We start from the raw sequence: 24607 nt of genomic DNA on the forward strand, positions 1-24607 counted from the left end.
ACTGGCGAGGAGGGCTGGGTTTGGGTGATGTTCTGATCTGGTTCCTTGCCCCACTGTGGGAAGGATACTTTTTTTTTTTAATTCATATTTCCCCCCCCCAACTGACTTAAAGGCCTCTTCTCCCAAGGGACACACACAGCACTGCCCCCATGTGGCTTTACATGCCACGCCAGTACACTGCTGATGTTACGGGTTAACAAGTCAGATGCACATAAATGGGCCTCATTCCAATATGCTGCCATTCAACCAAAAACTAAGAATTGCACCCAAACAGGTAGGTGAGAAGGGGCGACATTTTTTCCTTTGCTTTCGAGTGCAATGACATTTTCAAGGCCTCAGACCTCGCCCCCTGGCAGAGGTGACGACCGACCCATTTAGAAACTCTGTTCTAGGGTGAATGAAATGAAGAGTGAATGAAAAGAGCAGCTTTGGGTAGCTCTGATGTACAAAAATACATTTATTTTCAACAATTTCAAAACCACTGCCTTTTTTACAGTAGAAATATTCAAATGGAACAAGAAAACCAAGACCAGTATTTATATATATGTATATATGTGACATGCATTTGTATTACCGTGTTTAATAGGAGGATTGCAATTGTCTGCCCCATTTAATCCTTACAACATAAAAGGAGGGATTTTCTTTTAAAACTCTTCAAAAGAAACCAGAGTTTCTGACCTTGCTCCTCAAGGGTGATACAGGCAGGTGCCAAAGGGAAGAATGAGGATTTGTGCCACCTTTGCACTTCTCCGATCCCCAGGACTAAGCAGTGGCTGGTTGGGCTCCTGGAGCAATTTAGAGCTACCTCAGGGCTGCTTAACTGATGGTGGCTGCAACCAGGGATTACCAGAGTACAAGTGTGCTCTGGCCACACCCTTTACTGTGGCCACACCCCATTCTGCAGCAGCTGTGAGGGAGGCTAGTTCCAGCCAACATTATGACTCAGATGAGCTTCAAATAGCTCAGTGCTCTTTGCCCATTGTTCTATTATTTTAATAAAAAGCACTTGGGATGGGCTGAACCGAGGGCCCAATAACTACACCACAGCTAGGAGGTGAATCCCCAGATGTGCTAGCTCGGCCATCTGCCACGCCACCCTGCTGTGCCCACGCTGCTATATTTAGGAGCTAGCTTGAGCAGAGCTAGCGTGTGCATGGCTACCTAAGCGGAGAACTACGCCTCCCAGCGACTGGGTGATGGACGCTAAGAGCACGTGAGCAGGCAGTCTCAGGGCCTGAGCCAAAGCTCATTGAACTCTGTGGAGAAACTCCCATTGGTTTCAGGAAGCTCTGGATCACCCCCACCCCCGGTTCCCACTAAGTCCCACGGAAGCTGAAGTTTGCTCAGGACTAGAGATGCTTGAAACGTTCCCTCAACACAAGCACGGCTTTGTGACCGATACGGCGTTTTTGGTGCCAAATCTTTGCATCATTTAAAAATGGTCCTATTTCCCAGCTCTCCCAAATACCAAAATTACTCATTTTTTGTGGGTTCCCCTCCCTTCTCATGTTTCCTTGCCGCCCCAATGTGCAAGGGGGAAAGGCAGAAAAAGGTGAAGGGGGGAGAGGAACCCCACATGCATTTTTTTTTGTACTGAATCAAATCCAAATGAAAAAATTCATTTCACTGGGGAAAAAAAAACCCCTCTAAAATTCTCTGAAAACGTTCAAAGTGAAAATCATTTGGTACAATGGTTTGGCAGGAAACAAGGGCCATTTCTCTGCTCAGCCGCTCACAAAAGCTCCGCCAAAATTCTGAGTAGGGCGAATGGCGCGCGCACACGCACACGCACACACACACACACCCCTATTTGAAAATAATGGCGCTGCCGTGACAGTATTATCAGCAGATTGGCCCATTACTGTAAAACACTTTGGGGTTTCGGTCGCAAGGATACCATAACAGAACCAGTGTATGCTCATGTGATGGATGGAAACACAAGGTCAGCGAGCAAAGCACAGCCATCAGTCTCTGGTTTGCATCAGGAACTAGAGCAGAAGTGACGGGGTGAGGGAAATTATTTTTAAACGGATGGAAAGGACATCAAGCTTGTTAAGTGGCGGATTAGAATGGGAGCAGCGGTGGTTTGAGGTTGTTTTGCTTTAACGTTTCACACAATGCCATTTCCCTAAATTTGCCTGGTTTGATTGAATCTTGAAATAGCAGCTGCTTTTCTCCCCATAAAGATCCTTGAACCACCTTTCGTCTGATGAACAGAGCCCTAGGCATATGACGCTAGTAACACTTCCAGGGTGCTTGAAATCTTAGCCTCCTGCTCAGCTCTGCGGGTACGTTGGAGACGAACTGGAACGCTGTATCCAAACACCCCAAACTTCAGGGAGGCTTGGAGCTGGAGTTGACATAGAGCCCACCTCTGCTTTCTATAATCCTGCAAGAGGCTGAGCATCGCCTAAAGGTGTCCCAGCCAGGCACTCTCCTCCGCTCCCTTTGGGCCCTGGCAGGACTGGGCTCATTTTTAGCATCTTCCCCATTTCCTCCCACTTGGAACGCTCTCCCAGTTCGGAACCGGAACCAAAGAGCTCAGAAGGCTCTAAAACCTGCAGAGAACTTCCCATCCTCTGAACCCATTTTCATGCTGCTTTTCCTCATGCCATAGTTTGACCAAGCAGCACCAACCATCAAAAGTTGTTCATGCAGCATTTCCAGCTAGGCTTGCAAGCAGCTGCCCTGGAAGCCTGGTAAGGAAGCCTCTTTCTAGGAGAACCCCAGCTCAATTTTGCAGCCTCAAGAGGTTTGGAGAAAATGTAGATTCAGCTCTGCACCAGGCTTGAACCTGCAACCCTTATTCCCCCAAACAGTCCCTAATTACATGCAGTATTGCATCAGGCCACATTCCAATACCTTTACTCACGTGGAAGTGCTCTGGCCTCCAGAGCATGACTTCAGAGAGACTACTCAAAAGTACTCCTCAGTGCGAATAAGGATATCAGAATCTGGCCTATTGCGAGCAGGGGTTGTAGGATCAGGCCCGGCTTTCGGAAGCCTGTTCAAACCCAACTACTATGAGGTTTGCCCATCATTGAGATCAAGATCCTTTCTCCTCACTTCCGTCATGTTCTCTACCCTGTGACACCAGATTCTGCACTGGAAGTCTACGGGCAGTGGCTTAGCGTAGAACTGGGGTGAAAAACCACTGCGCATTGTTAAAGCGTGCTATGAAATCCTCGTTCCTGCCTCTTAAAATCATTCTCCCCCTAAAAAAAATCCTTCCTGTTATGCAAAAAGAAAAATCACCATGGAACATAGCGATGCAAGAGTTAAATACGACAGACAACTGGAATATATTCAGAACCCATGTGTCACGCAAGAACTCACATGGGGTCCTTGGTGGGCTGGTTGGTGTGTTTGTGTGGGGGGGTGGGTTTTATTTTAAACTTTTCTTTTACTAAACATTAAATTGTTTCCCAAGAAATAAAAAGTTATTTACACTGGAATTATCTACAGTATGCCATCGGTATCCTCACCAGTCACATGCACAGGTTGGAGCCTCATTCATAAACTTGTGCATCCCCCTCGCCAGCTTCAGAACCCAAATGGTTAACGTCACTCAGTTTGTTTCCCCATCAAAGGACAAGGAGAGTCAATTGAGTGGGCCTGATCCGGCTAAGGATCATTGGGAGCTGAGGGCACTCCGCACGTTGCAGACTCAACTCCCGTGTCTTAGGCTGTTGATTTACTGCAGAGCGTGGAGGCGGGAAGTGGATTGTTTGCCTGCAATAGTTCAGCTGAGGCGTTCAGATCCACCTAGGGGATTTAGACACGTGATTCCCAGTAATTTTAACTCAAACCAGGCACTCAAATCCCTTAGCCCCGTAGTCTTGGCCTACAATCGTTATGTTTAACCAATGGGAATTTTCCAAATGCTAAACATCTACCTGCTGTTTATGAATGTGGCCCTGGTAAACAAAACACCTCTTCCCAGCCCCGCCCCCAAATGATGATAATGATGCATCATTTTCTTTTTTTAATAATAATAATTATAACAATAATAATAATAATTACAAATAAAAAGCCAGAAATGCTGTAGACCAAGTGGATTCTCGCTATTAAACACTAGTGCAGTTGGGGATTTCCTTTGTGCTTTCGCTGTTAGCAATTGTTGAGATGCTTCCTGCGGAAGACAAGAGGGAGAAAAGGGTCAGGGTAGGTCAGGAAACGGCCCAGTCTGTCGCCTCTTGCCCACGGGCAATGGGTACAGATGAGCCACAGTGCAGCAGGACACAGTCCCGAGCCTAGGGAGAGAATTCGGTGGCTGGTGGGGAGATGGACCCCACACTTCTTGCAATAGTAGGAAACTGATCACATGGGATATGCCCACCTGAACCTAACTGGGCTTGCTCAAGGGTTCCCAGCCTTGGGCTGAATCCCCCACCCCAACATCATGGGAGTCCAGATCACACACACATGTGGGAGGCTCACAACACCCCTCCCCACCAAGCCATCACACATCGCCAAATGGCAGTGGGGTCCCGGCTAGCGGGGAAGGGGGAATCCCAGTATGGAAAAGGCCGAGAACAGAGGAAAGTGCAACATAACCTAAGCTCCCGGCTCTGGAGGGGAACTTCTTCCTGACCCAAGATGTGGCCATCAGTTCAACTCTGTGCACGTGAATACGAACCCCCCGCAGCGAGGTGTCCCTTCCCATTCACACCCTGAGGTGCCTTTGCTACCCAGGCCATTGTCCATTTGGTTTCCTGAACCCTGGTGACCTGGATTCTGCAAGTCTCTCCAGGGCCAGCGTGCTCTCCAGGTTGATCACTGCTCGCCGAGAGGCAGTCGTGCCTTACCTATAACCCGTGTGTCCAGTTCTTTCTCCATTAGCTCCTCAGGGTCAGTGAACTCACTCAGCGCGATCTTGGGGGCACTTTCGCTTTGGCTGACGGAACCGATCATCTCCTGTTCCTTGTCGTGCTGGACTTGAGCGTAGATGTTAACCCACGGGATTTTCCTGCCCGGGAAAGGGAAGCAAGAGGCATTTTTTAGGTGGTGATCTTTGGCATTGCAGAACTGAGTTCATTAGAGCAATTAAACCATAAGAACATAAGAACGGCCATACTGGGTCGGCCCAAAGGTCCATCTAGCCCAGTATCCTGTCTTCTGACAGTGGCCGATGCCAGGTGCCCCAGAGGGAATGAACAGAACAGGGAATCATCAAGTGATCCATCCCCTGTCGCTCATTCCCAGCTTCTGGCAAACAGAGGCTAGGGACACCATCCCTGCCCAAACCAGGAATAACCCCCATGGCGTGGTAACCAAGACACTGTGGCGATGAACTATTCTATGCCTAGGGAAAGCATGCTGGAGTCACGGAGCCTGATCCTTCAAGCTGCCAAGGAAACGCCCACTGATTCCCATAGGAGTTAAACGCACCCAGCACCTCTCAGGGGTGTTTAGCACCTAGCAGGATGCGACATCATATGGAGAGTATGTTGGCTCTTTAGTGACTGACCAACGAATTATCATCCTTTGGATTCTGGTAGCACTTGGATGCTTCCACCAAGCTCCATTGCTAGGTGTTGCACATACATATAGTAAGAAATGGTCCTTGCCCCAAAGAGCTACTAATCAGAATTGATAAGACAGGGAAAAGGCAGAAGAACGGTTTTATTACCCTCCGTTTGCAGGTGAGGAACGGGGATGTGTGGAGAAATAAGTGACCTGCCTGAAGAGTGGATGACCCCTAGAAGGACTGGCCATTTCAGACCAATAGGAACAGTGTTTGCATCCCAGAGCTTGTTAGTGGGGTTTGTGTGTAGTCCCCTCCCGGAAGCTGGCTTTTAGATAACCCACCCCTCTGAAATGACCCCATTTGTGCCACTCCAGGCATAAGGCAGAGCAACAGATGATGGCTCCAAAGGAAGCTCTGTCAAGGGCCACCTCTGGATGTTAACTTCTTTGCTGCCAAAAAGAGTCAGATCCTCTCGGGTGTAAATTGGCTCGGCCCTATTGACCTCACTAGCTCTGTGCTGATTTACACCAGTGAGATTCCGGCTCCAAATCTCCCGTGCTGTCATGTTAACTTGACATTTCTTTGTTATCAACAGACATCAGGATATATGTGTCATGTTCAGGAGCAGTGAAAAGTGTTAATGTTCTCCTCCTGAATCCCCATGCTCTCTCTCTCTCTCTCTCAGGGTATTTCTTCACTATGGAGATTTGGCACAGCCTTGCAGAGTAGACACAGCTTACACCAACAGGAGGGTTTTCACTAGTGGTACTCTTCTGTTGATGTAGCCGCATCTACAAGTGTTGACCAAGCCCCTCACACTCTCTCTTTCCCCATCTCTTTCGGGAGAAAAAGAGCAACCTCTGCTAAGTGCAGCCACCTGCTCAGCCTGAGTATGCACTGCTAAGGAACAGGGCTCACCGAACACCTGGCAGGGAAAGGTGAGCTTCGGCTCATGAGGCTATCACTTAAAAATGTAACACGCGTCTCTATTCTACAGCAAAGTCCACACATCGCAGTTCTGTGATTGTAAACTGCATGCCTTGATCAGCAGCAAAAGCGTTAACGGTGCTTACAGGCCAATGCTCACCACGAGGCTTTGGTGTCCACACCTTGCGGAGATGACTGGGAGGCTCACACCTGGGAGCTATTAGTGTAGGCTGTCTGCAGACTCAGGTAAACAGCCCTGCTTACATTCCATTCGTATTCTGGAGGCTGCTTTCCCAACCAATACAGGCCAGAGATTCCCACCGCCACCACCAGTGACAGCTGGAGAATAAAACAACAGCCACCAACTATACCCAAGAATTTTTGATAATAATAATGGACAAAGAATGAACCAAGCAGGGTAAATGGGCAGGAGAAGAATAGAATAGACCCAACCAGGTGTAAGGTGAAAACAAGTCCAGCAAGGAATGGAGGGGAAGAGTACACCAGGAAGATGGTGCAAAACTCTCCAGCAATGGATAAGGGGTAGGAGAAGGCTCTATCCATCGGGTGAAGGGAACCAGACCCTGAAAGGGCTGGAACAGTCCAATCAAGGTTTGAGAGTGAACAGGAAAACTCCAGTTAGGGTCAAAGGGCCCAGAACACTCCAGAGGAGCCTGTAGCTGCAGGGAATCTCAGCTCTGTTTTCAAAGGAAGCAGCAGTAGGAAAGTTACTGTCTTAAACTGTGAGCGGGGTGTGTGTGTGTAAGAGAGTTCTCTGCTGCTGCGTAGAACAAAGCCTGCAGCTGCCTCTGGGAACCAGAGAGGAAACAAATCCACACACACAAACAACCCCCCCTGCATTATCCCATCACACATCTGCCCTCAGAGTCCCCCAGAGGCGCAAATCCAGTGCCAAGCTATAAGCAAGGGAATCGCAGACCAGTCACTTTAACTTCAGTACCCGGAAAGATAATGGATCAAATAATGAAGCAATCGGTTTCACCTAGAAGATAATAAGGTGATAAGTAAGGGTCAGCATGGATCTGTCAAGAACAAATCCTGTCAAACCAACCCAATAGCTTTCTCTGACAGGGAAACAAACCTTGTGGATGGGGGGAAGCAGTAGATGTGGTATATCTTGACTTTAGTAAAACTTTTGATACTGTCTCGCATGACCGTCTCATAAACGGAATGCAACCTAGATGGAGCTACTATAAGGTGGGTGCATAACTGGTTGAAAACCCTTCCCAGAGAGTAGCTATCTGTGGTTTGCAGTCATGCTGGAAGGGCATAATGAGTGGGGTCCCGCAGGGATCAGTTCTGGATACAGTTCTGTTCAAGATCTTCATCAATGATTTAGATAATGGCATAGAAAGTACATTTATAAAGTTTGCCAATGATACCAAGCTGGGAGGGTTGCGAGTGCTTTGGAGGATAGGATTAAAATTCAAAATGATCTGGACAAAGTGGAGAAATGGTCTGAAGTAAATAGGATGAAATTCAATAAGGACAAATGCAAAGTACTCCACTTAGGAAGGAACAATCAGTTGCACACATACAAAATGGGAAATGACTGCCTAGGAGGGAACAGTGTGGAAAGGGATCTGGGGCTCATAGTGGATCACAAGCTAAATATGAGTCAACAGTGTGATGCTGTTGCAAAAAAAGCAAACATCCGTCTGGGATGTATTGGCAGGAGTGTTGTAAGCAAGACACAAGAAGTAATAATTATGCGCTGATGCGGCCTCAACTGGAGTATTGTGTCCAGTTCTGGGAGCCACATTTCAGGAAAGATGTGGACAAATTGGAGAAAGTCCAGAGAAAAGCAACAAAAATGATTAAAGGTCTAGAAAACATGACCTCTGAAGGAGGATTGAAAACATTGGGTTTGTTTAGTCTGGAGAAGAGAAGACTGAGAGGGGCCATGATAACAGTTTTCACCTACATACAAGATTGTTACAAGGAGGAGGAAGAAAAATTATTCCCCTTAACCTCTGAGGATACAACAAGAAGCAACGGGCTTAAATTGCAGCAAGGGTGGTTTAGGTTAGACATTAGGAAAAACTTCCTAACCATCAGGGTGGTTAAGCACTGGAATAAATTGCCAAGGGAGGTTTGGAATCTCCATCATTGGAGATTTTAGGAGCAGGTTAGACAAACACCTGTCAGGGATGGTCTAGATAATAATCAGTCCTGCCATGAGTGCAGGGATCTACACTAGATGATCTCCCGAGGTCCCTTCCAGTCCTATGATTCTCTGATCCCCTCCACATACACACACTCCTTTCACAGCCAGGGTTCCAAGAGGTTGCAGCAGGGATCTCTAACGCGTCTGCTGAGTCTATTACTTGCGGACTCATAATAAGGAGGCTGCGTGGAAGCCAGCGGCGTGCCAATTCTATAAATCTGCAGAATTAAACATTCATGCAGCCACATGCTCCCCCCTTCTCTAAACAGAAGCTCGGTATTCAGACAGTAATTCTAGCTAATCAGAAAAGTACACACTGCCGATGGACCGACAGCTCGGAGGAAGTGGGAGACGAGCATTTACTTTACGCCCATTTCTCCGTCGACAGCTGCTGCATGCTTTAATTTCGAAGCCAAAGAGGCAGCGGGCTTGGGGTTTGAGCGTGTTTTCTGCTCCGTTACCCGGCACTCGGGGTTCCGGATTTCACCCCAACCTTTGTCATTTGCAGTGGCGTGTGCTGGTTTGGACAAAGCAGCTAATAACGTAGTCCCAGCACCGGTTTAACAAGCTCTGATTTAACCACACTGGGGTGCTACAGCTCAGACCTGTCCTGCCCCACATCTTTGGAGAGAGTGTAGGGTCTGGGTTCCCCACCCCTGGGGCACAGCAAAGTCATACCAGGCACCTGTGTAATGCTCCCGCCTGGGGAGGTGGGGAGGGCATATAAGGTGGGGAGCACTTTTCAGGGGGGTGGCCAGGTTCAGAGAGGCTGCATTTAGGATGCCGCGGATGCTGTGGCATTGGGGTTATCTTTCTGCACACACTGGAATGTGGCCCCCCTTTGCCAAGCTGCCTGGTACCTCTTTGCACAGGTGCTGACTTTCTTCTTCCCGGGTGGGTGCTCCACACCTGCTCCACCTCCAGGTCCCAGCCCCACTCCACCCCTTTTCCCGCAGGCCCTGCCCGCCTCTTCCCGCCCTTGCTCCACCCCTCCTCCCAGCGCCTCCCACCCGCCGCTGAACAGCTGATCGGTGGGACCCACCAAACAGCCAATTGGCAGGTGGGTGCTGAGCACCAACTATTTTTCTCCCAGGGGTCCTCCGGCCCCCGAGCACTGACTTCTCTTTACTAGCCCGCTCCCCTTTTACCAAGCCCCAGACACAACTCAATCAGAAAGCCTCCTGTGGGGCCACAGGCAGGGGAGGAAAGATTTGGGATTTTGCATCACTCCGAGAGGAAGGTTCGATAGAAGTCCAGCCTGTGGTCCTCACATTCTAGGACGGAGGTGTCATCTCACTGCACCTCCTGTCCCTGGAATAGCATCCCATGCACAGGAGCAGGGCTGGCACTCCGTTGGCAAGCTGCCTTTCAGCACAGCGCGGGAGCAGAGAGTAACAGTGAAGTGGCTTTGTGCCATCGACTTGACAAGCGTAGGAGGCTGAAACGCTGCATCTGAGCAGAGGAAAAACCTGGGCACTAAGGGCTTGATCCTACTCTCCTGAAATCAATGGAAGCTTCCCCACTCACTTCAAGGGACGTAGGATCAGAGCACTCGATTCCCATTGACTTCAGTGGGCTTTGAATCAAGCCCTTCGGCGACGGTGCCAGTCAATTTCAATTTAAAAAGCTCAGAAACGAGCGGCCGTTCCTTTTTATAAGGACAACGATATTGATTTCAATCTGGAGCATATAGTCCAGTCCCCTCTGAGTGACTGCTTTCCACACTCGAGACCCCAGCCTGTCTACAACCCAGTAATGCCTTAGAAGGCACAACCTTCCATGGTGCCGAAGAAGCATCAGAGAGAAAGGCTCTGCTCTGAGAGTTAGAAGCTTAAAACGTATTCATGCCTGGAATCAACAAATCAGATCCAATCTGTAGTTCCAGTACAGTACAAACAGCTGCAGGGCTGGATCTGGGCATGCAGCACATTTAACACGGCAGGAACCTTACTGGGTGCAAAGATTACCCTAAGAAGCTCCATCTGCCTAAGACGCATCCCCATTAGGCAGCCATTCAGCAAACAAATCACACTTGCCCCATAGTTTTCTTTGATAACTCGAGACAGCACAGTATAATGAACACAATGCATGTCCTGACTGCTGCTCGGGAACGGGGTGTTTATATTAAAGTCTGGTTCCGGCACCTTCGCACTTAACATGGAAGTATCTGTTCTCTGCGTGTCAGACACAGACAAGCTCCCTGTCGGGTCACGACAGCTGCGGGAGATGGTGGCAGGTTCCATGATATCTACGGATACCGAATGATCCGCTGAATTTGGATTTTGAACATCCCCCGGGCCCTCTACACCGAGGGCTTTTCAAACTCGGGTCCTGGTTCAAGCCCGTCTCCAGCGCTGATGCAAGACACAGCTTGATTTTTCAGGTCCTAATGAGCATTCACAGTGAGTTACGTGGGAAAAAAAGTCATCTGTTGATTTGAGAGTGGGACAGACGTGATGTGGAAGAGACAGAAGGTGATTAACACTGGCTCCCACAACATCATGTGTACCCTGCTCAATGGCATTCTAATGCTAGCACTCAGCAGGGGAGGGGCGACATTGCATTCAGGCTGAATACAGAGATTAACTGTGTTGAGCAACACGTGGAGACAAAGCTCATCTCCTGGGACCAGGCAGCAACAGGAAACAAATATCAAAGGCCTGATTCTCCTGTGTCTCCACCTGTGCAAAGCGGCTGTAAAACGCTACGCCCTTGGGAGATGTTTGCTTTATTCTTGCTTTTTGTACGCGTGAGCACCAATGCAAAGTGCAGAGAAGTGCAGAACGGAGCTGGGAAAACCTCAGGTTATCCTCTGTCCTTCCACCCCCCGTTATGTAAATCATTGTCCATCATCGCTAAGATAAGAAAACGTCACTAGGTCCCAGCTGTCCAAACACAGCAGAACACTGCAGGTCTGCAATCCTAATGGGCGGCCATATTTTGGATGTGCTGTATGTGCACCTTGTACCCGGGTAAGTCATTGTCCACTTGGCAGTACCTTCGACTGCCTGGCCTACTGGAAACGTGGCAGCAAGTCCAGCGTCTGGCACAGCTGATTTAGACTCCTAAATCAGTCTAAACCAAGGGCTAACTTCTCAGCTGAGGTAAACAGGTGGAGCACCACTGAATGCAGTGGATCACATACTCAGCTGATGTAAATCAGGGTAGCTGCACGGAAGCCAAGAGGCTGGATTTCCAGCTGATGGAAACTGACACAGCTCCACAGAAGACAAGGGAACTATACAGGTCAAAGGAGGTTCTGGCCCCAAATCCCACCTACCATTCAATCGTAGAGCCCCCATACCAAGGAGCAAAGCTCTCCCGCTCTAAACGCCGGATTTTCAGCATCCCTTTGCCAGGCTTCCCTGGAAACAGCTGCCTCCCTGGATAGCTTCTCAACATACCTTTTAAATTTGTAGATTAAAAAAACAGCCAAGCCGACAAAGACCACAGACAACAACATCAACATCGCCGAACTGCTGTGCCCGGTGCTGGAGTCCACGAGCGGCGCTGCAAAGAGAAAGGGCAGACAATTATATTGGGAAGCCATTAACCAGGGGGGTCTGGGCACCTGTGATAACTGAAAGGGGGCGGGAGGGAGCTCCCTTTTCTGGACACCCAGCCTGCCAGTTAGCTGTGAAATCCCTGTTAGGAGCTGTTCTCTACTTGCCTTACCTGTAAAGGGTTAAAAAGTCCGCAGGTAAAGGAAAGGAGTGGGCACCTGGCCAAACTTTTTAAAACTGGGCAAAAACTTTCCCTTTGTGTCTGTTGTTGTTCTCCGGGGAAGAGGGAACAGGGCAGCAGTTAGGCTGTGAGAAGCTGAAGGCCAGGTATGAAAATCATCAGAATCATACCTAGAGAATGCTTATTTGGAAACCCAGCTATGCAAGTAGATTAGAAAATGTGTAGGAAGACGTGATTAGGTTTATTTCTTATGGCTAGTGGTCTCCTCTGTGCTAACCCAAATGCTTTTGTTTTGCTTGTCACCTTTAAGCTGGTCCTCAAGAAAGTTATTCTCCATGTTTAATTTTTGTAAGTGGGATTTTTAAATCTAGTAAAAGCCTAAGATCCAGACGTATTTTCTTTCTTTTTGTTTTTAGTCATATTTACCTTTTTTAAGAACAGGATTGGATTTTTGGTGTCCTAAGAGGTTTGTGCACATGTTGTTTTTTAATTAGCTGGTGGTAACAGCTGATTTCTTGGTTTTCCTTTCTCAGCTCTTCCCCAGGGGACGGGGAGGGTGAAGGGGCTTGAGGGTACCACACAGGAAGGAATTCCCAAGTGCGCCTTCCTGAGTTCCAAGGGGTTTTGCATTTGGGTGGTGGAAGCATCTACCCATCCAAGGTCAGAGAGAAGCTATAACCTTGGGAGTTTAATAGCAGCCTGGAGTGGCCAGTATTAATTTTTAGAGTCCTTGCGGGCCCCACCTTCTGCACTCGAAGTGCCAGAGTGAGGAATCAGCCTTGAAAGCGCCAGGCAGCCGAACCTGGTTCTCTCTTTGCCGCGTCTGCTTTCCTATCTCTGCTGCATGGGACATGCTGTTTGAGCAAAGCCAGCTGGTATGAGACAAATCAATTCCCCTGCTTCGAAAGAGAAGCTCCTATTTGAGCTGGTGCTGCCCTGTAACAGCTCCTGATAACAAGGCAAAAGCAGGCTGTGCTCAAACAAACTAACTGCTCCCAAGTTAACTCTTCGGGCTGTCTCGTTTGAAGCTTTCACTGGGGCTGGAGCAGAGGCATAAAGGTTTTGAAGGGTGATTCTATAAAACTGGTGCTGAGATGTTATTTTGTTAGCTTATGCTGGAGATGAGCCCAAAGCAAAACCCCTCCAACCAAACAGCCTCCTACTGCTTCCTAAATTTCACAGCAGTTTGCAGCGCTGACCTGCCTGTTTTGATATGGTTTGGGTGGTTTATAATAGAGTGTATGTAGTGCCTTGTGTGGGTATTTGCTCCCACAGCTTGACTGGGGCAGAATTCTCATGGCTTAGTGGTCAGTGTGCAAGACTGGGACTGAGAACTAAGAACTCCTGAGTTTAATCCCAGCACTTAGCTTCTTGCAAATGATTTTAAGTAGCAGCTGAACTTTCCTGGACCTGCAAAGAACATTTGATCCGGGTTCATTATTACAACTCTCCATTGCTTATATAGCACTGCAGATATGGAGGTGTCTACACGGACCAAGCCACTCATGGTCCCTGCCCCGATTCTTACAATCGAAGGGGCTGGTACTGCCGGCATCCTGTTCTCAGAACTCCCTCTGACTTTCACGGAAGCACCCAGCCTGCGGAAAGCTTGGCTCAGACTCTCATTCCTGGAAAAGGGCTGGAGCTCCTGAATCTAAACGCGGTAAAGGGAGGGACCTGAAGCAAAAGCTCAGACCCAAACAGCCCTAGATTGTGGGAGGCTGGAAGGCTGTGCAGAATCTTCACCTGGAGCTGAATTTTTCAGTTGCAGTATCTATAACAAATACTGAATCCTGAACTTGGGGATCTGGGTACAGATCTGACACTTTAATTCTAACCGGCTGTCCACCCCTGACCATCAGGGTCTCCCCCAGAGGGAACAGTCTGAAAGGGGCTTTTTGTTGTTGTTGTGGAGCCTTATGTTTATACCACCGAGAAGGAATTTGCTTCTGAATAAAAGCAATCTCAATGACTTAAATTAACCAGTGTCCGGCTGCCCACGGCCACCTATGGCCTGAGCAAGGACAGTAGGTGGGAGAGAGGTCACAAGCCATGGTCTAAGCTAGTTGTTGGCTCTCTGAACGTTTCATGAATGAGGAATGTGAATCTCATTATTCTATGGGACAAACTCAACGGGAACCAGAAATCCCATTGAGATATTGCCAGTCGGACCTGGCCAGGTACTTGCAAGAGATGGCCAGCAAGAGCAAAAGCTAAAAGCTCTCTGGCTTTTCATCTCTCACTAAGAGCACCGCGTCAGGGGGGGCTGCAGGGCTGCCGAGGTTGGAGGGGACCCGTTATGATGTTGTGTGAAGATGGAGATGGATAGCCAGTGCTTAATCTTAATGAGGGCTAATTTGTAGAGATGGGTCACTCTCAGGGCAAGTGTTCCTCCACCAGATGCCGAGATTTCCCTCTCCTACGTTCCATGCTCACTGAAAGAGCAGCAGCTTCCTGTATAGGACTGTTATAGCGAGGAAAGAACCGGCTGGGAATTTTGCGGGGAAATGTTTTCTTGTTGGAAAATGATGATTTATTGAAATCTAAACTTTTCATGTGACTGTATCAGCCTCGATGGAACTTCCATTGGGAAGGTTTCTCAGGTCCAGGATGGAATTTCTGGACAAAGACAGAGACTTCAGCTGTTAGAGCACTCATCTGGGGCATGGGAGCCCCAGGCTGATGTCGCTGGTCTGAATCAAGCAGAGCAGGAACTGGAACCTGAATCTCTCACACCCTACACGAGTGCCCCTAATCACAGAGGCTATGGGCTATTCTTGAGTGGCTTGGTCTCTCTCCCCCACCCCAGTGCCCCACATCTAACTAGCAATAAGGGCTTGATCCAATGCCCATGGAAGTCAATGTAAATGCTCCCTCTGATTTCCCTGGGCTCTGGATCAGGGCCTTATAAAAGATCTTTCATCTGAGTGTCTCAAAACACTTTCCAGATATTAATGCATTAATTAACTAAGCCTCACAATGATGGTATTTTTATAAGTGGGTAAACTGAGGCACAGAGCAACTACCTCTCACATTTTAAAAAGCAGCAGCAGACTTTGCATGTCTCAGATTTTGGGCCCCCTACTGAAGATACCTTGGAGCTGATTTTCAGAAGCACAGAGCACCCCAACTCCCATTGGCTATGATTGAAGTTGTGGGAGTTGAGTGCTTCTGGAAATCAGACCCGAAGGGTGTCCACTTAGGGGTGCAAAAGTTTTGGCCAAGGTGACCTGCCCATGGTTGTGCAGAGAGTCTGTGACAGAGCTAAGATTACAGCCGAGGAGGACCTCAGGCCTCTGTTCTATCTACTGGAGTACACTGTTTCCCTGGCCGATGTAAATGGTTTACATGCGTCAAGAACTGAGGGTGGGCAGATGCTCTGTTGTCAGACTGGAAGCTAAGGGCCAGCGAACCACCTGCAGAAGGTTAAATTCAGGGTCTAACCACGAAGACCAGGGAACCATTCCCAGAGCCCCAGCAGCTTCTTATCACAGTGTGGGGTTTCTTCAGGGAATGGAGCAAACGCCTAACCAAGTCATTTGCCTAACACGAGGTTTAATCAGCTCTTTCTCTTCTTCAGCTGAGCTACCTAGAGTCACGGGAGAGGGTTGGGCTGGTGGAAGCAAGTTCTGAAGCTGGTTGGGCACCTCTGAAGAACATTCCCCTTCCAACGTTTTATGCCTCTCCTTTAAACCATCTCCCCCCCTCAAAGCTTAAGCGAACACACTTCCGGCCAAGGAGGGAGAGTTCTGTTGATCTAGCCCCTCCTTGGCTGGGAAGGTATCGGCTTAGTGTGGGAAGCTTTGAGGAAGGAAACAAGTTAAAGGAGGGGGGTTAAACGTTACAAAGGGGAAGTTCTTTGGAGGTTCTGATTAAACGTGGGCCTGAACCTGTGATCCCACATCACAGCAGCCCAAACTCTCTGACAATTCGAGTCCCAACCTGGAGCCAAACGGTGTGGATCTGGCCCTTCTCCAGTGCTGACTGGCTAGTGGAGGGTCCCGTGCGGGGAGGGAGAAGGCCGGGTAATGGGGAGCATACCCTTGCATTAGGAAACAGAGAACCTAGCTCAACCAATCCACGTATCAAGCAGCAGTGCCAGTACCACCCAGTTTTGGTTGGGTTCTTTTGCTCACAGTGGGAGCTCCTCCTAAAATTCTGGGATGGCGCTCGGATGCAGTTGCCAACCTGCATCCTCCCTCTGCCACAGCCTGAATGACTCTCCTCTTTCCCCAGTGTCCATCTATTTATATGCCAGTAGTGTGCTGGTCTGTGTCCCTGCTCCTGTGAGAAGTAACAGGGGAAGCACAACTTACGTGGGACTCCACACTTACCTAACGTCAACTGAGTGACGTACGCGATGACTTCGACGCCAGGCTTCAGCTCAAACTGGACCAGGTTCTGGTTGAGAGCATTAAAGAGGAGTTCAACAACCTGGTGAACCAATCAGAGATACGTGGGGTCAAAATGGACAACAGTATCAGCACCACAGAACCTCTTGGGACGCATGCAGTCTCTGAAGGCTAAAACTTAACCCATCCCGCAGCAGGGAGAGTGGCGGGGGGCATTTGCAGGAACTCAGTGTTGTTCCATGTGATTCTCCTGGCAGAAAAAGTGGAATTTTAAGACCCTAGGTATGTGCTATGATGTTTTTACTGGAAGGGAAACGAAGAACCATAGAGCCCCAGAGTTTAAGACCAGAAGGGAACTCCAGATCATCAAATCTGCCCTCCTATATATCACAAGAAAGCTAGACTTGGGTAGGAAGAAAATCCTTTGGGAACCTTCTAATTGAGCTCAATGGAGGTTGGTCAGACCATGGGTCATTAGACCAGTGGGCCAGCCTGGAGCCTCTCCTTTCCCCCTTGTTTCCAGGCCGTGCAGCTCTCCTGTTAAAGTAGGGGGGGGGAATCTAGTCCTGAAGGCTGTTTAACTCCCAACCCACTCCCTCTGCTCAAATGATGGGGGGCCTTGGAGTGCAGGCTCCTCGTGGGCTGTTAGCCCAGCATGCTGCGGTGACCTTTGAATGGCGGTGTCACAGTGCACAGATCATTGTGTTGCAATGGAAGCAGAACTCACAGAAACCCGAGATCTCTGCAGCATTGCATGTGGCCCTACCCTCTAGGATAAAATTCAGCCGAAGTCAGGAGGATCCCCACACACGGCTTTCCAAACACGCCTTCATTCATCCCTTAGGCACACTGACTACACACTTAAGAGACTGACCTTGCTGGCTTTCAATCGGCTACTGTCATCTCAAGGGGATGACTTTGCTCAGCAGGTAACAAGAGCTTCTAAAGATTCTCTGTGGTCCCCCAAGTTTCTTAATGCCTAATTGCCACAGAGCGAGCAAGTGAGCTGTGGGACGCCCCCCACGAAGCTTGTGCTGTTTATCCCGTACACCAGTGGTGCACCGGAGAATACTAGCCAGAGCTAAGCTGCTTTCCTCCTGCAGCATTTCACTCTGTGTGCTTTTGTAGAGCTGATTTAATCACTTAGTAATCCTGGCGTGAAAGCTTTAGCAGCCTGGTGCTGCTGTTTCTCTCCTCTTGCCTGAACATCGCAGTCCCTATTCATCATCGTAATTACCTATTTATCTAAATGGATGGATATTGTAACTTCCAAATATAGTTTGCATGCGCTGATTGCTACTGCAGAATAAAGAGGTCTCGTACCAGTGATACGCAAGCAGAAGAGCCTGATTTATTTTTAGTGAGCCTCAGTATGTTATCTCATTGCTTTGCCCTCTCTCCTTCCATTACTGTCAGGTGTGTACGGTATTGTCCTCAGGCCACAATGGAGAGGGTACGGACCCGGTCGGGAGGCACCACTGTAACTGGGTCTCGCCACTGGGGGTGCTATGGCATGAAAAAGGTTACGCAGCTCAGCTTCCTTAGTATCTCTCAATAAGCTATTGGGAAAGCCTATTTTTCTTTTTAAAATGGCCTTGCTTAATGAGAAAGGTATGGGTCTGCAGCCCTGAAACGTGCCCAGTTCCCCAAACTCGCTCGAAGTGGTTTCCAGTGCTGCACAGACGCCCCATCTGGGCGAGGGCCTGTCTGAACGTGCGATAGGCTTCAAGTCCAATAGCTGCAGCTGAACAGCGGCACTTCTTTTAGAGAAATGTAAAAGCCCCAGGAGGATTCTGCGTGTAGTGTGTCCCCATGCAAGGTGTTCTCTGAGCTTAGCTGCATTCCGTGCTGCGACCCCTGCTGCTACCTGCTCCAGATCGCCTTCATGGCCTTTCCTCCTCTCCGTCGTGTTTTTGTGGGGTAGTATGAAGAGCTCAGCGGAGGTGGGCAGGCCAGGAAATACTGCCACCAAAATCTGCTCATCAGGGATGCCAGTCACCTAGGAAGAAGAGCGAGCAGTGGCATTAGAAGGTCACTCGGTGCCTTTTGGTCCTGCTCTCCGTTCTTTCATCCTGTTTCCTTCAGAAGAGCTAATTCAGTGGTGAACAGCGAGCTCCTACCCACTGTCTGGGGGGGGTCAGGTTCTCTTATAGGCAACGTAGCTCTAGTGAGCTGCTGTTTCCACTCAGTAGGGTCCGTTACAGAAGCTCTTGTACAGAACCACTCTTCCTCCTTAACCTTTAGAGCTAAGGATTGGCCTGACTGTACCCAGGGATCCAAAGAACCCAACTTCTGCGAGGTTTAAATACAGACCAACAGTATATCCAGATTTTTGCACATCTCCTATCTTTATAAAAGGCTTACTCAAAACCCCAGATCCAAGCAGCCCTGTTTCAGCACACCCACTGCTGCGCACACAACTGATGGTACCTGAAAAGGAGGGTATGAACCCATTACGCACCTACAGATCAGGTTTCTGGTCACCCAGCTGCCTAATTTTCATGCACAGGTGGCTGTCTAGTTGTGTCAGCTGGGTGCTCCCTCACTTTTGTAGTTGCATGAGCATAGCTCAGAGGTTGTAGCTGAATATTTGGTCCCAACAGGACACAGAGACAAGTATTCTTAGATTACGTCTATTTAACTTTGTGCCTTCCGGTGCTTGCAATACTAGAAAAAAAATCAGCTGGTCTTTTTTTGCAAAGTGACTCTGAATTTGGTAAAGGGGTAAAATATTCTCGTTTCATCAAATGAACCATATTTTTTTACAGTGTGAAAATTAAATTGCTGAAATTCCACCAACTGCGAATTTTCCATGTAGTTTTGCTGCCTGTGAGAAATAGCAAATAGGAATGTTAAAATGTAAAAAAAAATCACTTTCTGTTCCCAAGAACAGCAGAAAATAAATGTGAAGCAAAAGTACATGACGTTTCTCTTGCTTCGAGCCCATTACAATCAGAAATTTTTGCTTTGATCCATCACCTAATGAGACATAAAAACAGACTTCCTGGCTGCCTGATAGCATTAATTATTCCATGCCACTTTTATTGTTTTTTTTGCAAGAATTCATGAGTCTTCACTCAGAATGTCCTGGTAAAATCCAAATGAGGGTTAGTTACACTCTGTCTCAATAATGTCCCTCTCCCTCCTGCTGTCTTAATAGGATGAGATATTTTTCACTTCCTGTCTCAAACAGTTGTGTAGTGTTGATATGTGCTCCACTCCACAGGAGGCTAAGTATCAGATGAAAAGACATCTCTCTCATTCCAATACAGATAGATAGATTAGATTAGATCTTTTGACCTAGCACTGATATGCAGCTTCCTATGGAGTGGAACACAACAGCACATAGCAAGACTATACAACTGTGTGGGACTTGCGTGATAGCCGGGCCTACCAATTTACCCTAATTATGAGCTCAGCTGTAAAAGTGAGTGTAAGTTCATAAAGTGTCACAAGAACCTATAACAACAAATGTTATGGGGAACAGGTGCAAAGGCAAGACAGACTGAATTCGTCCAAACTAAAAGGCCTACTTATGTAACGCAAGGACTGTGCTAAGATCATGCTTGGTAAACAAGAAAAGTGTTCAGTCAGGAATCAGTGAACCAACATTGGTATGTCGGAAATTAGGCCTAATACATGGAAAAAAATAATGAGGGGATGGGACTATTCCACCCACCACTTCCCTTTGGTGTCCTCAAAAATTGGCTACTGGAGCAAGCTTTGCCATCATGGCTGCCACCCCCACTGTCCCCTGGGACCGTGGGCCTTCATCATCCTGAGAGACGTCCTAACCACACCAGACCAGAGAGAGGGGCCCAGATGATCACCTCCACCCGCTCCAGCTGAATCCTAAACACCACCTAAAAAGTGCCCTACCTCCCTATGTGTCCTTTTCCTTGCCTACCTTATTTCTTCCCTTTCCTATCTCTCTCCTTTCTTCTCGCTAATACGAGTCTGGTTTAGCCCACCAAGAGTGCATATTTTGCAACACTGCTGTAAGCTTGTGACCAGAAAGAATCCACACCAGAGACAGAAGCTGCATTTTCTATCTTTGGTGTTCTTTGCTCTCCACTTTTGTGAGTGTTTGTCTTGTTTTATCTTCTAGGAAACGGGATCGGACTTTAACAACAACAGCTTCAGCCCATCTCAACCATCTTCTTTTTCCCTCCAAAGGACAGCTACTACCCTCTTTAATACCAAGAGACAGTCAGACATGTTTTTTTTTCCCTTCTAAAGACTCGCTCCAACTAAAGGGAAAGAGCCAGAGACATTGTTAAAATAACAGCCTTATTTAATACTTCACGTTTCAAATGCTTTGAACTATTTTTCCTTCTTTTCTGTATCTTCAATAAAAGGTGAAAGGGCTTTTTAATGGTGTGTTTGCCAAGCAGCTTGAGGTCTCTGTATGCCAATCCCCGAACCCTGTTTAAAACCGTTTCATGTTGGGCAGCGTCTGGGTTATGATAACATCTTTGATTCTTTGGGCCCATATATCCCACCTAAATTAATACAACAGACAGGAAATAAGGAATCTCTTATTTTATTAGTCACTTTACAAATATATTGGGTTTGTAAAGCGCTTTGGGATACTTAAGGTTGAAATATGCTAGAGAAACGTTAATAGTAGTAATTATGTTGCGTACAAATCCCCTAATGCATTTTGTTTTACAATTGCTCAGCACATTAACAGGCTGCTGGTGACAACTCCAGAACGATGGCTTCATTATGGCTGTTCTCTCCCATCCTTTTCTTTTCTTTTTTTTGTTGTTGTTGCTATTCCGCTATGAAACTCTCTGCATTTTAATTGCCTTGCCATTGTTGGAGAAGGAGCATGGGAACCGGCCACTCACCTGCACTAGAGCTCGCTTGATCACTTTGCTGATGTCTTGTCTCCACTCGGGGATGTCAGGATTGTGGTAATCCAGATTAGGGGAAAACGACAAGAGCTGAGACTGGAAATACTCTGTGGATATAGAGAGAATAGTAATAATACTTGAGCAGTACATAGGGCCTGATCCTATGCCCGTGGAAGTCAGTAAAAGACTCCCATTGTCATCAATGGCTTTGGATTAGGAGCCCAGTTCCTTTTGTCAGAGGATCTTAAAGCCAAAGAGAGAGACCAACGCACTGCTGGACAGAGATACCCAGACAAAACAACACACTGCACTTATAAAGGGCCTTTCAGTCCAGTAGCATCCCATTGCACTTCACAGAGGAAAGGGGGAAGGAAAGAAAGGAGAAAAGAAAGCGCTACGAGAGGGGAGTACGTGCTCCCTCCATCGTGCTTTGGGTTTGCGGTTTGAACATCTAACCTTCTGGCCTGCTGCTTGCAAAGCGGCCGCCCGGTAAGTAAAGCAGGGTCAGGATGAAATTTGGAGCCAGCGCCTCAAAATGGGTTTGTTCGCTTGCACTGTGCTCCACAGAGCAAACACGGACGGTCAGGAATGCTTTTTTCCAGAAGCAGCCATTAGCTGTTTGTTCTCCTGGAACGTTGCCAGGAATGGTTAATACCCCCGTAAATCAGGCACCAATAGTGCTAATGACACACAAATCCAGGGAAGGCTAGTCACAAGACTCTCCAAAATTACTTCCTAATTAATTGATAGCTGGGGGGGGGCGTCCCAGGCTGGTTTCAGTGACAGGTTTTTTTTTAAAGTACCCAAGCCCAGGCAGGTCCTCTAGCCTGCAATCTAACACCCCCCAGCCCCACTCTTGGCACAAGCACCTGCCTCTGGACCTGCCTCCCCGTATCTCTCTGACTCATCCTCTCTTTTCAATTCTCATCTAATGTGTATTGCTCCTTCCTGGCCCACGACCCCCTAATGTCTCCCTCACTCTGCTGTCATGGGCTCTGTAATTCTAATGCAGCACCACAAAGTCTAACAAGATGCACTGGGATGTCTCAGCCTTTGAGGCCTTGAATTAGGCTTTCCACAGCCAACAGCAGAGCTCCCTCAGTTGCACAATGTACTGACTCCCTGTACGTGTTTGGACTTGGGGCCTTCACCGTCACAGCCTAGATGTCTACCACTTGAGCTAATGGGAAAACTCCATTAGGTGGTAGCAGCAGTAGGTTGTTATCCTCTAGAGGACCAGCCACTGCTGGAGGACACAACCCAAGCACTTCCAGTATGTTGGGGAGTCAGATTTCCACCACACATAGTGCTTGTGCCCCTGAGGGCCAGCTTTGGACGATCCACTAGCCATGCTGCAAGGCATTCCTCAGTGTGAATTTTGAGTGGGCTATTTTGTTTTCTTTTGAGGTTTTGGTTTCCAGGTTGGCTTGTTGACTCTGGGCATTTCAGACCCGAGTTCTTATGGAGGGTGGGATGGATTTGAGCCATTATGATGTCTGGAGGTTTCAATAATTAGCATACAGAACCGAGGTGGAGCAGACAACATTAAACATAAACTCTTTCTGGAGCAGGGACTTCTGGGGCATTTTGTGATTCATGTGTGTACTGTGAGAGCACCATGGACCCCTGAGCTCTGGTCAGCGACTCTAGGAACTGCCACAATACAAATAAAGAATTTGTATTAATTTCCCAGGGTGGTCTCGAGGCTCGGACATGGACTGGGACTTGGAAGACCTGTATTGTATTCCTTGCTCTGCCACTGGACTGCTGGGTGACCTTGGGCAAGTCACGTCCCTGTTCTGTGCCTCAGTTTCCCCATTGGTAAAATGGGGACAATTATATTGACCTTCTCTGTAAAATGCTTTGAGATGTACAGAAGCAAAGCCTACAGAAGAGCTAGGTATTATAATATGCAGGTAAAATTAACTTGACAATAGCATCAATGAGGAATGCCACAGATGGTGCCATAAAAACCACAGGTCTTGTCATGCTTTTAATGGCAAGGGCTGTCCTTTCTTTTTAGGCGCCACAGCATTATTAAATAAAGCACACATGATAGAAAAACTAAAAGGCAAACAAAGATCAGGCCTGAACTACAAACCTCGGTATGACTACGTTGCTCACGGGCGTGAAAAATGCACCCCCCCGAGAGATGCAGTTATACCGACCTAAGCTCTGGTGTAGACAGCGCTCTGCCAACAGGAGGGCATCTCCTACTGACATAGCAGCATCTTCACTAAAGTGCTACAGTGGTGCAGCTTTTTAAGCTGCCCAAAGTGAAACCGACTTTTGTATGGTGAACTCAACCCAGCCTCCAACCAAGTCTTCTGTGCTTCACCCTTCACCAATGCACATAGTGTAACATTTCCAACCGTCCATCCAAAACCAGACAGCAGGTGCATACATGACATCTTCCTCCTTGGCTCACATACCAGGGATCAAACTGGAGATCTCCGGCACTAAACGCTTGACTTTAAGAGCTCCCCTTTGCTACAAAGACTCAGATCCTTTGTGTATTGGGCACAGAGGGGCACCTCTAACATATCCTCCCCAGTGGATTACAGATACTCAGCACATATTCAAGCTCTGTTGGATTCGTCTCCTGAAGAAACTTATTGCCCAGTTCCCAGGACAATGATTTCCCTGAAATTTACAGTGCCTCTGACCACACTTGAAACAAGGCTGATTAAATACAGATTTACTTACATGGGCTAATAGTAACTGTGTGCTATTAAATCATGTTAGCAGATTATTAAAATCCACTGCATTTCCACAGCTCCACAGTAGATAAATACATATTTATCTGGTTGTTAAATCTCAACAGCTAGCTTTCTAGTAGCCACATGAGCATTTATTTAACACGTAATCACTGGAACGAGACAAACATTCAATGCAACCTCCATCATCTGACATGCAAATATTTCAAAACCTTGTATCCGAGCAGGGCCACGTTCCCGACGTTAGCTGGGGAGAACTGGATAATGAAAACAGAGGGTGGCACAGGGAGAGAAGTCTGTGACGTCTTGGGGGTATCCCCTCCATATTCCTGACCAGGACTCTGGAATGGCCCCGCTGTGAATCCAGTCCAGGATTTGTATTGCGCCCAGTGCAGGCAGGAACTGCAGAG

The 24607-nt window shown here is 47.9% G+C and overlaps 1 protein-coding gene across 6 annotated transcripts in view; it reads right to left on the reverse strand.

Annotated features, from left to right (window-relative positions):
- Positions 1-534: 534 nt before the first annotated feature.
- SORCS3 (sortilin related VPS10 domain containing receptor 3) overlaps positions 535-24607 on the reverse strand; it is a 465994-nt gene continuing 441921 nt past the window's right edge. For all 6 annotated transcript variants that reach the window (XM_045025354.1, XM_045025356.1, XM_045025355.1 and 3 more), the window contains 6 exons: positions 21475-21587; positions 18489-18620; positions 16604-16703; positions 11990-12095; positions 4809-4969; positions 535-4132 (listed from right to left, as the gene is read on the reverse strand). In XM_045025354.1, coding sequence (XP_044881289.1) covers positions 4068-4132; positions 4809-4969; positions 11990-12095; positions 16604-16703; positions 18489-18620; positions 21475-21587 — 677 coding nt within the window. In that variant the 3' untranslated portion in view covers positions 535-4067. The remainder of the gene's footprint in view (positions 4133-4808; positions 4970-11989; positions 12096-16603; positions 16704-18488; positions 18621-21474; positions 21588-24607) is intronic.

Source organism: Mauremys mutica, chromosome 7, assembly GCF_020497125.1.
Source record: "Mauremys mutica isolate MM-2020 ecotype Southern chromosome 7, ASM2049712v1, whole genome shotgun sequence".
NCBI lineage: Eukaryota > Metazoa > Chordata > Testudines > Geoemydidae > Mauremys > Mauremys mutica.